The 15,283-nt window shown below is 40.5% G+C and overlaps 1 protein-coding gene across 2 annotated transcripts in view; it reads right to left on the bottom strand.

The window, feature by feature from the left end:
* Positions 1-220: 220 nt before the first annotated feature.
* The window catches only part of PHEX (phosphate regulating endopeptidase homolog X-linked), a 225,339-nt gene continuing 210,276 nt past the window's right edge, over positions 221-15,283 (bottom strand). For both annotated transcript variants that reach the window (XM_029930947.1, XM_029930946.1), the window contains 4 exons: positions 11,791-11,856; positions 10,667-10,771; positions 5,950-6,026; positions 221-3,511 (listed from right to left, as the gene is read on the bottom strand). In XM_029930947.1, the coding sequence (XP_029786807.1) occupies positions 3,409-3,511; positions 5,950-6,026; positions 10,667-10,771; positions 11,791-11,856 (351 nt within the window). In that variant the 3' untranslated portion in view covers positions 221-3,408. The remainder of the gene's footprint in view (positions 3,512-5,949; positions 6,027-10,666; positions 10,772-11,790; positions 11,857-15,283) is intronic.

Raw genomic sequence — 15,283 nt, 5'->3', positions numbered from 1 at the left:
TATCTGCTGATTTATATTCTAGAAGAAAATACAATGACCGCTTTGTAAATCCCTCATTGTCTACAAGGTTACTGTATTCAAATCCCACTTTCCTAAAGCAAGAAACCTAGTCTACTAGAGTGCTTTGTGTACTTTTGGGCAAATAGTATTTCTAAAACACAACTGAGTATGTTAACAGATATGACAGATTATAATTCTTTTTTTAAAAACAGAGGAGACAGAAAATCTTCAACTTTTTATTGTCCTTAAAATGATTGTTCTCATTGTTTCATAAGTCAGGGAAGAAAATACAATGACCATTTAGATATAAAATGCATAATCCAAGAACATCTTTCTTCAAACCAGTGGGGGCACTGCCGCTGGCGAGGAAAATGTTGCTGCATGAAACAACCATGTATTCTTCATTAACTTAACATGCAACTGAAACATTATGTTACAAATATCAAGGAAGAAGCCCCGTCAAATGCTAAGTGACTGTAGAAATACTGAGAAAATAAATGTATTTAGAAATAGGGTCATCTAAGGGATGAAGGTTAATGCAGAGGTCAGCAACCCAAAGGACAAAGACTCTGCCTTTCCTGATTCTGGGACACTTGACAAGCGATTTCAAACCTCTCCCCACTTCTCCGGCATGAGCATAACCCGTGCGGTAAGCCGCCATTCCTTGTTGCTTCTTAGCAATGTTCCAGGGCTAAATCAGATAAAATGTATGTGCTGTGCTTTAAGCTCCATTGAGGAAAGGCACTGAATAAACTTCAGGATAATTTATGAATCTGAGCTTGCATTAGTCATGTCCAAGTCTGTCTCATAAAAGAAAAAAAATGGAAATAGGAGGCCAATGCTGTGTGGTTGGCGAAAAGCTCAACAAATTTTAGGCAATGGTGAGAAGCTCAAATAATACCACTTTGTATACACAAAATCCTTGACTGATCCTGGAGAATCTCCCCAAAAACCTAACCCCTTCCAACACGCACACAATAGTTCACTAGTCGAACATCTGGTATATGCATTGGAGAAGTCTGTTACAGCAGTCCTAGTCTGCGATCCAATATCTAATTTCCTGTTAATTTACCATAATTATTTTTTAAGACTTGATGGATTGACTCCAATGGATATGCTTAGCAAGGATTTCCCAAATCCTGTCTTCTCTTCGGAATCGCAGTCTGAGGCCAGCATCTCCCTACTTTTTTACCTTTCCTTCCAGTTGCGTTTTTCCCTTCTTTCCTCTAGCACTTAATCAGTGTCTGCTTCCTTCAGCAATCTGTATTGAAGAGAAGCAACAAGAGTATAATCGAAAATTTAAACATAAATGTGAAGTTGGAAATCCAATCCCACCATAAAACTTGCAGCTTGTAGTGATGGTTTGGTATTGCAGCTTTGGGTTTATTTTGGTTTAATAATGGTCACCGTATCCACAACTTTCAGTGTAAATGAGTTACATCAAGTAAATTTAGTCAGGACAAAGCAGCCACATCATTTACAAACTGTAGGGCCCAACTGATTACTAACCAGTTTTCCTCAACTGACAAGTGACTGCATGATTCCCACTTCCAAAGTCATAATTCTACTCACTTTCTCTGACCTACAGGAATGTGTTTATTGGGAATTTAAAAGAGAAATCTAGAAGGAAAATGCTATTCATATAAGCATCACAAACCTTGGCGGATTCTAAATGTCCAAGCAGCGGGATAAAACAAGGAGTATTCTGTATGTTTAAAGCAAAATCAGAATGGGTCCTCCAGAGGAAAGGCATGTATACTTCTAGCACCCCTAACTTAATAGCACTCGGTTTTTAAAATAAGCCTTGGTTAAGAGGAGGAAAAGGTAGCAGCCCTTCCAAAGTTTATTCATTTAGAGAGGAGCAAATCAAGGGGAAAATCACTCTTTTGACTAACGCAGTGTAATTGATTTCCTCGCGGCGGTGCCCCTGCATTTTTCTCCCTTCAGAAGTTCCCATGGTTACAAAGGGACATGGCATACACTTACATTTAAAAAAAAAAAAAAAAAGGACAACAAATCACAGGGATGCAAAATGGCCTCCTATGGTTAGTCTGAATTTGTCGTTTTGCTTCTGAGATTTTCTTATTGGGCCACTTAACCCCAAACCACATACACAATGAATAATGTAAAGGGAGAATGGCTATTTTAAGAAACTGGAAATGCCAAGTAACCACTGAAGGGCCATTAGGATCTTCCCCTACACACACTACTAAGACATGGAGGAGTTCACCTGAAAGGATAAAGTTCTGAGACTCAAAAACCCAGGACTGCTCTTCCGTACAGACTCATCAGAAGACTTGGACAGTAAAAAATGATGTTCCTTTGGACTATGCAAGGAATTTTTAATTCAATCAATAGAGTTTAAAATGTCTTCAATCAAGAAATTTTTCAAAACACTTTTTTCAGAGAGGTAATGTTAACTGAGCCAAAACAGAAGTGGTATCTGCTCCCCTGCACTAAAGGGGGAATGGAAGCCATGCATTCTTAATGGAGAATTAGAAAAGCATTTTCTCAGTGTCTGCTCATTTCAGAAATAGAAGAATGAACATCTATGAGGGCACCAAGACAAATAAGAATTGGACTGAAGAAGTGCCCAGCAGACAGGCATTATCACTGAGGTTTGAGCAGACTAGATCCAATTTTGGAGATTTCGTTCCCTAGTGGCTAGAAGTTTTGGCTTCTTCTGGGCCTTTAAGACACATCCTTTTTCCTTTTTTCCATTTGAGAAACTGAAATTCCTTCTCAAGGAGCCTTTCAGCCAGCTCTGACTGGAACAGAGCCATCAGCTACGTCAGACAGAAGCTGTGAGAGGCATCTGCATCCCAACAGACTTCAAAGCTGAAGGCAAAAACTGCATCAAAAATTGTAAAATGAAGCTCCAATATATTTCTAACCTAACTACCAGAGAGTTAATAAATGCTGTGAATAACGATACACAGAATCTAGTACTGCATTCTACAGAGCAAGTAAGACCTACCAGGTATCCAGGAACAGGTCCTCTTTATGGAGGGTTACAAATTTCATAGACTGAATTTTTTCTCTGGATACATTCTACTTAAGCCCTCTGCAAAGCTATGGATTAAAATGTACGTAGCATTTAACTGTTTACACTAAAATGGACAACAGCAACGATTCAGCAGACTATATTTTAACAAAAGTAGCCTAGGGAATTACTTTTGTTGGTTTGGTTTTCTAAAGAATCACACTTGGTTCACTTCTTATATTCCCTTTGGTTAGGCCCTACAATTCGAATAGATACTTTTCACATCCAAGTAACAGCCAAATAATGAAGGTGCAATAAAAATAGGGGTCCTCGGAGGAACCGAGGCCGAAAGCGGCGGCGCCAACCGCTCTGTGTGCCTCTCCTGCCGTCACGCAGCTCCCGGGACGGCAACGCCAGCAGGCCAGCTACCAGAGTCGGCAGGAGTCCAGGCCTCTGTTCATCGTGGAATTGGATGGACAGTTAAAGGCTTTCTGGAACTCTTCAAAGTTGCTAATTGCACCATTGACCCTGGAAAAGATACGTGACAGTCCATGTTATTTAATTCCTCCATATCAGAAGGTTCTAGATAAAACTGTAGCAGCACAGTGCTCACAGGAATGTTGCATTCATTTCATCTGTTTATAGGAGAGACAAGTGAAGTCCCAAATGGAGAAGTACATTTCCAAAGAAATTAACAGAGCTGAGACTTGAACCAACACCTACTGAATGCCATGCACATGCTCTTATTAATCTTCCCAATACCCTCAAATTTCTATAAACTATAGGGTTGACAAGTCCTATAAACTGTATATACATACAACTGTATAGCCCTATAAATTTACAGACTCCTAGAAATTGTAGGATTTACCAGAAATACTTAGCTTTTCCTTTTTTGAAACTTTTTATGGAAGGTATAACTGATATAAAGGAAAATATAAAGCTCATCAATTTTGTTCATGTATATATACTCACGTTAGTACCACCCAGAGTATTTCTAGCACCTAGGAGGCTCCACTGTGTGCCCTACAAGAAGAACCTCCGAGGATAATGGCTAGTCTGAACTCTATAACCAAAGATTCATTTTGCTTGTTTTTGAACTTCATATGAATGGAATCACACAATATGCACTCTTTTGTTTCTGACTTCTTTCACTCATTATTATGTCTGTAAGATTCATCCATGTTGTCACTATCTTTAAATGATCTTTAAAGACTTCAATCTACAAAAATACTTTCCTTAATTCCTACTATGTTTGAAGGTTCATATTTACATAGAATCTGGTCGATGTTATAATAAGCTAATGAATGGTGTCTACCTGTTTTGACGAATAATGTCTTCCTGGAGTTAGTTCCAAAAGCTGGTGTTCTTGCAAGTCCCCTTGCTGCAGTAAAGACTGGGGATTCCTACTCAGCACTCTGATTGTAACTGCCTTATGGCAGTGGTATTTCCAGTGCGTGGTTTCTACTGTCCTCAGAGTCTGTAGTTACTGTAGACATCACTACCAAGCCAGCACAAACTGCCCCCTCATCTGTTTCTTACCCAACTGCATAGTCAAAGCATTGACTAGAGACTCAGCATTCTCAGTTCCTGACTATTTCTTCCCTAATGACTTTGTCACCTGTGGGCATTTCAACGAATATATTGGCCTGTATCCAAACTTCTTGTTTTAGCTGGGATGTATGGGTAGGGATGCATATTTCACAGTGTGATTCACCCTGGGCAAATGTTAAAAAGAGAATTTAGCTGATAATTAGTAAGTATACTCTGCATATTATCAGCTAAAATCCAACATTATGGGCAACTAGTTAGTAAAAGGAAATTAGTTTCTACAATCTTATCTGTTAAGTAATTAATCCACTGTGTGGCTTCCTCTGTACCATTCACCAGTGGGAGCATATTTCAGTCTATTAGAGAGTGTCAGCATTTTTGACAGTTTAGCCCAGTGGGGGGAAATTTCTAACACAGTGATTAGATTTTTATGCTATTGGGTAATTTATAGTCAATTTCTAAAACATTTCTAAAGCAAATTTTTACGTATAAGATTTTTAAATACAGGAGAAATTTTAGGTGATTTTCCTACACTGTGCTGATGGATTCACTTAAACATCAAACAAAGTTAACCAGATATATATCATGTTCTAAAGCAAAGACTCACTAAAAATTATTACAATTTCTTGGATTTTCCATTATAATTCTGTGAGCCCAGCTACAGAAAATCTACCTCAAACTGTGCTAGAAACCTAACACAGGGTAAGTATACTAACCTTAATATTATTTTTTCTTATTATTTGTACATTCTGACAATTAAATATGATTGTAATTCATAATCCTCTTCCCTTCACATGAAGTAATTATTTCAAAAAATGATTCAAACTAAAGGCCAAAATGTAGAGCTTAGACTTTAGATATGAATTCTAATAGCTAAATATCACCATACATCCTCTTTTGTGTTCAGAGCTATTCAGAAAGCAGACACCCATTCATGTCTGCCGGGGACTGCATGAACAAACACAAGGCATTAAATAGGACTTCCTAGAACACAAAATAAACCAGAGCACAGCACATAAGCTCTCATCCTTGTCTAAGGAAAGAGACATTTGTGGTCCAGACAAAAAAAGGAGGTGGTACCTTTCAAAAATTGGAAGACAATAAATGGGAATTAATAGTAAAGCTATGAATTGGATTCTAAGTTATCTCTGGAGTCTTGTACTATCTCATGGATCTCGGTACAGCACTAGACTAGAGGTATGTGTAAATGCCTACTAAACCAGCTTCCTATTAATGACAGAAAAGATGCACGGTTTTTGTTTGGCCATATATTCCTGTCTGCAAAATGGAGATACCGCTGTTCACAATACAGGCTTTTGTTCAGATCTCCTGTGCGGTCCAGCACTGGGACGGCTGAGTCGGGGGAGGCAGTGGTAGATGCACAGTTAAAAATTAGGATCATCGACTTGCCCATTTACCTAAACTGAGGGGGACTGTGAGCACCAATTTGGACTTGTTCTCGGGCAGCTTCTGGTCTGTACGAATTGCACCTCACCTAAAAGAGAAAAGAATCCTAATAATTATGTATCCATTCCAATTACACATTTTCTACCGCCTTAACTGCTCCAAATTATACTGAAGAGTAATTTTAGACTCAGGGGATTACAAACAGGTTTAGTAGATCAGATAAAACCTCCATCAGGAGGAGCATGCATTATTCTAATCCCCAGAGCAGAAGGTTTTATTGTTGTACATAACTCCACAACCTGAGTAAATTAGGAAGGTTTCTAGACAAATGTCTTTAATGTTTATTTTTTTAAGAGAGAGAGAGAGACAGAGAGCATAAGCAGGGGTGGGACAGAGAGCGCGGGGGGAAACAGAAGATCTGAAGTAGGCTTCATGCTGATACCAGCAAGCTAATGCAGGGTTTGAACTCTAGAACCATGAGATCATGACCTGAGCTGAGTTCAAGAGTCGGACACTCAACTGACTGAGCCACCCACGCACCCCTCTAGACAAATTTAAGTCAAGAGAATAGTGTATAAGCCTAGAAATCAACCAATGTATTAATTCAAATAATATAATATTTGGAAAAGCCCTTATCAAATTCCACCATACTCATTCCAACAGGAAGAAATGAACCAATCATTCCTTATTGAGTATGGTCATGAGAAGTTAGTATTTTGCACCCTAAGTGCCTTGCTTGCCTTACCCCTAGTCAGGGCCTCAGATAAGAGGAGACTTCTCCATGGACTCTGAAGTTAGGCAAAGCTAATGTGACTTACTCTGACCAATCACATGCAAGCTGAGGTGACAGATGTCACATCCTTGTGGAAGCTTTAAAAACCTAGCAGAGGTTTTTAAGAGTCTTAAGAATAATTTAAGATGCTACATTAAGATCCACTGGACATTTCCCCATCTCTCTTTCCTACTGTGATGGTGAACATGTGAGCACATGTTGAGATAAAGATTCCAAAACCCATGTCCTTGAGTAATAACTAGGAGCAGAGAGAGCCCCGCTTTCAACCCCTGATGGACAAGGAGCAGGACCACGAAAGGAAGTGTCTTTGTACTGTTTGTTCCTGCACAATAACCTACTTAATCCTGACTTGAAGTTTGTCTGGAAACATGATATGTTCTTCAAGTATGAAAAGAACTAGGAGACATGAAGTGATGGGGGGAATTCCAAGCATGGGATAAAATGGTAGCAAAGACATATATGAGAGAAAAGAAAAAGCAAGACGTTGAGCATGGCCGGACCATGTGGTGGGTAACGGGCAGCAGTGGGAGGCCAGCGGGGAGAGGGGGGGTGCTAGATTTCTGAAGTCCTGAGCAGGTTAAAGGGGTTAAACTGTATTTAAACATTGTTTTTGCGCAAGAAAATAACAAACTCCTATTTGTAAAAGAATTATCTTGCAGGGGTGCATAGCAGAAGGAGGGTATTAGAGACTAGTTCGAAGAGTATTTATGGGCCTCAGGAAGGTTCCCAATGAGTGGCCCCTAAGTAAGTAGAAATGAGAATGGAGAAAAGTAGAAAGATAAGGAGACTTTCTGAGGAAAGGATTAACAGGTCACAGAAAGTACAAGGATACAGGAAGCAGGAAAGGTGATATGATGCTATTGCTTTTGATGAAGATAAAGCATCTGAATGTGATTATAAAGGTGCTTTTGTAATGTGATTCCTTAATTTCCTCAGAAGCTAGCTGAGATAAAGTTATTTCTGGCATTTGCTATTAACTCATTTCTTCTTGTGCTATTTCTCCTTATATTCTTACATTATTATACAGCATTGTTATAGTATTGTCTTTGCTTCATAAATCATTTAAGAGGCTTCTAAAAACACATTATGGTTGTTACTGTTTTCCAAGTAACTTCTTAGGAGGGAAAATAACTTTACTCCCTTTAAGCACACTTACTCCAATGTGCAAAGGCTGAAAATCTCCTCCTTCTGTCAGTAGGAATACCTCCAAGATAATTTCTCATTAGTATCATAAAATAGCTTTCCATTTTTTCCTAAATCTTTTTAGTTTAAAGTAAATCAGGTATGCTTGGGAATTTTATTTGAAGACATTTCAAAATTATGAAGGTAATATTGCTACCAGTTAGTTTACCTTACATCCAAAAAGATATTGTGGACTAGGATGTAACTAAGATGGACTTTAAGTAAGAACCAAAGTAAGAACCAATGGACATTGTATTTTGTCCTCTAGATCAAGGGTCAGCAAACTTTTTCTATAAACGGGTAGACACTAAATATTTTAGGCCTTGAGGACCAGAAGGTCTCTGCTTCAACTACTCACTCTGGCCAAAGTAGCACAAAACCAGCCACCCACAACACATAAAGGAAAGAGCAAGGCTGTTTTCCAATAAAACAGTTTTTACAAAAATGGACAACAGGCCATAGTTGACCAATAGGTCCTAGTTTGCCAACCCCTGCTCTAGAAATTTCTAAGTATACTATGTGTGCTTATTTGAGATATCTGACCCAGCACTGACCCAAAAAAAAGTCTCTTTAATGGAACTGTTACTTAGTCTTACCCTTCATAAACAATTTATCTGAAAACGCCAAGCATCTTCCACATACCCAGCATCTTTGCTGGGTACTATGGAGATACATACAAGAAACAAAGATCCAGATTTGCTGTTGAGATAAAACTGAAAGTCTTCAACAGTTTGAGAACAATTAAAGACTCAACTGCACAGTAATGAAAAGAATGTAAAGAAGTTGGAGACATAAAAAAGAGAGAGCGAGCAAGAGAGTGAGAGAGTGAATATTGGAGTCCTAGGGAAGTCTGTGGAAAATGTGGAGGAAGTGGAACTTGACATGGATCCTGAAAGGTAAAGATGAGACTGAATAATCTGAGGGGGAGGAGTAGAAGAGGGTCACATCACAGAAGGAAAATCAAAAGCAAAGTCACAGAGACAGTAATCGGCATACCACTGTGGGGAGCAAGTGAGGACAGCTGTCTGGCTGAGGGCGAGTCGGGAAGAGTTGCACAGACTCAGAACTGGTTGGGTACGGTTGAGTAAGACTGAACAGAAGTAGGAAAGCCAGTTCACGTGTTTGGCCTTGGTGTGGTAGGCACTTAGGAGCCACTGCAGTTCCTTCAACAGGTCAGTAATGAAATCGAAGTAGTATTCCAGGGTCATGTAAGATAGACAATGGTGGAAAGATGCCAAAGTTGGAAAAGCATGCCATAAGGCTGCTGGGATAATCCAGAGTAGAAGAGATCAGGGCTTACTCTACAGATGATAAGACAGGCTAATAGGGAAAAAGAGAGGTTCAATGTGAAAAGGAGTTAAAACAATGTAACATCTAGCTTTGGGGATTCATGTCATAAAAACAAGGATAGACAAATCAAATAAGACCAAAGAATCTACATTTTCTAGCCAGGAAGACCCAGAGACTGGGAGAATATTGATAGCAAAGGGAAAACTAAAAAGGATGTCATTTTGTGACTCCAGTTTTGCTGAGGTCATGTTAATAAATGATTGTTTATTTAGTGTTGTCTTATCAGCTTTAAGAAATAAAAGATCCCGTGGGGCACTTGGGTGGCTCAGTTGAGCATCTGACTTCTGCTCAGGTCATGATCTCACAGTTAATGAGTTTGAGTCCTGCATAGGTTTCGCTGTGAGGGCAGAGCCTGTTTTGGATCCTCTGTCTTCCTCTCTCTCTGCCCCTACCCTGCTCTCTCTCTTAAAAATAAATTAACATTAAAAAAAAAGAAATAAAAGGGGACGCCTGGGTTGGTTGGGGCTCAGGTCATGATCTTACAGTTCATGAGTTCGAGCCCCGCATCAGGCTCTCTGCTGACAGCTGGGAGCCTGGACCCTGCTGCAGATTCTGTGTCTCCCTCTCTCTGTCCCTCTCCCTGCTTGTGCTCTGTCTCCTTCTCTCTCCTCTAAAGAAAAAAAGAAAGAAAGAAAGAAAAGATCCCAGAAAGGTGACAATCCTTTAGCGAGACTCAGCCAAAGAAGCTGAGAAAATCAAAAAGGAAGGAAAGCCATAGAAGTAAAATCAAAGCAGCTGTGGGAATGAATCAGCTTACAGAGGAGCCAATGCAAAGACTGAAGACAAGAAGGTTGTGCTGATAACAACTTTGGTCTAGTTTTGAGTAGACAGATACACATTTGCCCACTGTGAAGCCATGCATCAGAACTTTCATCAACTCATCCCTGGCTTCTTTGAAAATGAGGCCTACACGTTTGTGACAGAAATTTCTGTTGCTGTTTTCAGATCTAGCAGCCTTCATGTAGTCTGACAGTGGGAAACACAGCCTTGAGGATCCCCTGCAGGTTGGGCATGGTGTGATACAGTCAGCCACTGAGGCAAAGGAACAGGAGAAACGGAGCAGAGGGCAGGGCCATGAGAGCTAAAGAAGTGATCAATAGAAATGGTTAGAAGGAGTAGTGTGGACTTTAAGAAGTCAGGATATATTAAAGAAATGTCAAGTGGTTACCACAGGGCTGGTAACCCACTTGATAAAAAAAACCCCAAAACCCTGACTCAATTAGTTGATTAATTATGTGTCCTAGAATACTGAGAAGATGAAATCTGTCCCGGAAATAAGCAGCAAGATAAAATTTCAGCTTAAAGCAAAGTTATGCCACTAAATTTCATTCCAAGCCTTTCATCATGGGAGCAAGCCCAAGTCCCACATTTCATCTTCGCTGCTCCTTCCTTGGCCTACTCACATGAGCGTAACTCAGGAAGAAGAGCTGGTTGTTGGTGAATCTGACGCCTGGAAGGAGAGGCTCCTCAACCCCCTGCCTCTTGTCATTTATCCACTTCCGGTAAGCCTGGGGAGAGAAGCAGAATGGATGATCCTCTGCAATGGTGGCTCTTCTCTTTTTTCATCCAGTGCAGAGATATTTAATATATCTTCCACCATGTACAAAATGCATCCGGTAAAGTTTTCCTTTAACAAAACCAACCTCTGGAAATGCAAATCAATGTTGTATTGCTTAACAGTGAGGCAGGTTCACCTGGAAAAAGACCTGATACTCAACAGATACTGAGAAGCTGGGCCAAAGCACTCACATGTTAAATAACCCCTCCCCCCCCCCCAAAAGCTACTCTTTCTCTAACACAGTGGCAAGGACTTTGGAAATAAGTGTTGGGGTCAACATATTGGGGCAAAATTTTTATTTTTCCAAGTAAAAGGGAAAACCATCATCTGCAATCACCATCACTTTATAAAATGTATTTTAATTAAAATACATGAAGAATGTTAACATCGTAATAACAGCCTGGTCTTTATATCAAATGCATTTACCTTTATGAAAATCTTTCCACATCATCCTTAACATTTCTTGTTTCAGCAAAGACCAGTGGATGATGAAAACATGGTGATGACTCTTACCTGGCACACTATATGAGAACCACCAGCCTCTGGCCATCATTTAGAAGCGTGGTATTTTAAGAGAAAATTGCAAGACGGCCAGGGAGACAGTGTACTCAAGGAAAACTCCTATAAATGTAGCCCTGAGGAGATTTCTGGAGCATGCTTTGATATTGTTGTGAATGCATCTACTGAAAACTATCCTTTAAATACATGATTCTTAACAACAAATATTATTCTTTAGGGTGACTCTATACCCCATAAAGAAAGAAAAAAAGAAAAAAAGAAATGCAGCTCTATTCACATAATACAGTATGACAGAGTCAATGTGGAAATATAATTCTATTTGCAGAAATTCACAGAAATTACAGAAATCTAACTCCTCAAGAATATGTCTGTAGTGTAAATTGAAGTGTACCCACATGGCATTCCATAGTTTAATTAAAAAAAATCACAGCAAAATGTTGCAACGCGTACCCTAAAAGCTTCCCGCAGACCTCCATTATCAGCAATATTTTCTCCCAGGGTCCTCTTCCCCTTCACCTAACAAAAAGAAAAAGAAAAAAAAAAGAGTGTTTCACAGCCAACTATCATTCAGCAAGAGACATAAATATGATAGCAAGAAAAAGTGCTATATTTTCCAGAGAAAATTACATTCAATAAATCACAGGGTAGTCATAATATATTGTGAGATGGCAAACGAACTCCAGCAAGGTGCTCCTGAATATACTAATTTCTATTTATTATGCTACACATTTCTTTCTCACCCACCTCTGTATTCTCACCAATTTAGCCAGCTCCAATAAAATGTTAATACTCTGAGTGACTCTGGTTTAATGGAGAAAAAGTCAAAATGTCAATACACAGATGACTTTCTCTGATTAATTCATATAATTTGAGTATTCTTTTCCAGTGTGCTTCTGTTTCCAAAAATTTACCATTCACAAAGGAACAAAACTTCAAGACCAACCATCACCATTTTCCCTACAGCAACTTCCATGAAACATTAAAGGAGGGTAGTTCTCATGGGGGACAAAAATCAAACAGAAGTAGCATAGTCCACAAGGTCAAGGTTTGCAATATGTATGTTAAGCAAGCAAGAATGGGGAAGAAATTCCTCCAAACATTTGAAGATTGTTTCCTAAATTCCTAAATAGGCTAGGATAAAAAACATTCCAAGCCAATACATCCCACAAGCCAGAATCTAACCTGCTGCTCAGTTTTGTACAAGGCATGAGGTAAAACTGGATTTTACACTTCTCAGTGTGCAGGGCACGGGGGTGGGGCGGATTCAAAGAAGGGGAATATTTTGTGACATGTAAAAATTAGATGAAATTCAAGTTCAGTGTCCTTCATTCAAGTTTTATGGGCACACAGCCACGCCCATCTGCGTCCTTACTGTCTGGGGCAGTTCTCTGGCTTCAGCGACTGAGTGGAGTAGTTGCAAAAGAGACCTATGGTCCACAAAACCTAAATCACTTACTGCCTGGCCCTTTACAGACCAAGTCTGTCAATCACTGCCTAAGAGGCAGAATAATGCCCTCCCTCCCCTACCAAAGACGTCTATGTCCTAAATTCCTGAAGCCTGTCAAAATGTTATCTTTTGTGGCAGAAGGAAAGTGTAAAACATGATTAAGTAAAGGATCTGGAGACATTAGCCTGCATTATCCACGTGGGTCCAATGTAACCACAAGGGTCCATAGAGACAGAGGAAAGGAAGGAGAGCAGGTCAGAGCAAAGCAATGAGAGACTTGACCAGCTACTGCTGGCTTTGAAGAAAGAAGGGGCCATGAGCCAAGGAATGTAGCCAGCTGCTGAGCAAGAGACGCCCAGGAATCAGACTCTCCCCTAGAGTAGCTAGAAAGGAAAACATCTCTGCTTACCCGCTGACTTCAGCTCTCTGAGGCCTGAGCGGAACATCGAGGACTGTGAAATAGTGTTTCTGCTGTTTTAAGCCATTTAAGTCTGTGGTGATGTGCGACAGCAGCAACAGAAAATGAATATTCCCTGCTCTAAACCTTAAAGCCGTGGATCCTACCCATCCTTTACTTTTACGCTAGCCCAAGCAGCCAGGAATCAAGCAAGATACCACGGGATAAAATCAGATCTTCAGAAAGCATTAATTTCAGTAATCACCCAGGACTCTCCTAACTTCAGTCCCTCAAAGTTCCCACTTGTGCTTTACATACATTCTTTCTTTTACAAATCATCCTACAAAGTAAGTGCTGCTACCACCACCCATGTTTAACAAACGAGGAAAGAACAGAGCATGTAGCAGATGTCATTGGTGCCGCACCAGGTCCCCGTTTCCATCAGGACTGTGCACCCATTCCTACAGCTGCTACCACCTCAAAAAGACTAAGCCCAGCGTAGGGGAGTCGTGGTACCTGAAGATTCCTGGGAGGGGCTGCCCCCCTCTCAGTAACTTACAACTGCCTGCCCCTTTACCCCTGGCCAAACAATGCATATGGTGCGAGTCATGCTCCAGAATGTCCTCAGGGATCAGGCTCAGACTAAACTCCTGAAACCAACATGTTTTCCTCACCTTCTTGTAGGTCTCTCCTGAAACTACTTCCTAAGTAAATCCTTTACTTAAACTCTTCCTGGGCTTTGTTTCCAGTGATCCTGACCTAAAACAGAGTGACTAAATGAACAGCCCACATATCATGGGGATTCAAAACCAAAAAGTTTGTGTCTAGGATTTTTGGCTCCTAACACGCTACTTTCTCAAATCTCAACTGCTCTTGACTCCAGTGCCTCTGCTTCTACCCACACATGCTCGTATTTAATCTTCTTCCTTGTTCCTCTAAGCTTTATCAAAATCGGAGGTTTGAGGAGTGGCCTCACCCCTCTAGCTCCTCCCGCTCACTCTAGACCACATGGCCCTCCATTTGCCTCTCAGATTCATGGGCTGTGAGCAGTCTGCTTCTGTGGCACTCCCCTGGAGCACTCCCCAGGTCATTGCAATGGATTCAGGCTTAGAGGACCAGCATCCACAAATGGAGACAGAGAATAAAGTGTGATCCGTTACACCCACAAAGGAAGCTGCCCACTCTCCTCTGAGATAGGGACTGAAGCTGTTTTCTGATGGTTGAGTGGATTTTGCCAAGACAGGTATCCCCTTTCTAATGTCCTTGTGACAAAGGTACACATTTGCCAGAATTCTGCTTCAGTATCTGACATTTTAGCTCAAATGGATATTGTTGAAGAGTCCTCCCACCAACATACTAGCTAGGAATAAAATGAACTTAAAATAAGAGAACCACAGCATGATATGGTGAAAGAATATGGATCTTGGAGTCATTCTTTGTTGGGGCCCAGTAGGCCAAAAAACCTCCCGCATAGCCACTGTTGACGACAATGCCTCCAGGGCACAAGAGTCTATATGGGTGACCGTGAAGACTAGGCCTCCGGGACGCAGGTGGACTATTAGGGAAGTTGCGGAACAAGTCGAAAGACTGTGAAACAACATTTGCCCTCCTGGGCCGCACATGTGGCTTCTGTTCATCCTGTCTATGATTTTGCTTTTCAAAGAGGCATATACTTTTAGGCTTTGAATCAACTTGGGTCACTCAGTAACTCCAGCCTTCCCTTACGTTGTTTTTGTCTCTAGCTCATTGTCTCCTGTTGGGAGTAAACACAATCCTCTGTCAAAGATTTACTTCTTGAAGGATAAGTGTCCAGCCCATGAATAACTGCTGAAGGGCCTTAAGGAATGTAAATCTCCTCAAAGAGAATTCTTTAGGCTTATCTTATCCTTAAAAACACACTCTTGTTAGGGAATCCCACCCTTGTAGTGACTTATTTGTTCCTGTTATTTACTACTGTCCTCTCTTCCCTGATAAGAATGACCCTTTCCGGAGCATGTCTTTACTTCAAGGACCTGGAACTATGTAATCATTAAAGAAAAGATGTAATCACCCATGGTATATGAGACACTGACTATCTTAGTGAAGTGTGGTATTGCCAC

The sequence above is a fragment of the Suricata suricatta genome, chromosome X, assembly GCF_006229205.1.
Source record: "Suricata suricatta isolate VVHF042 chromosome X, meerkat_22Aug2017_6uvM2_HiC, whole genome shotgun sequence".
In the NCBI taxonomy this organism is placed as follows: Eukaryota; Metazoa; Chordata; class Mammalia; order Carnivora; family Herpestidae; genus Suricata; species Suricata suricatta.
Note: the sequence above shows the minus strand (reverse complement) of the source record. Positions and strands in the feature narration are given on the sequence as shown.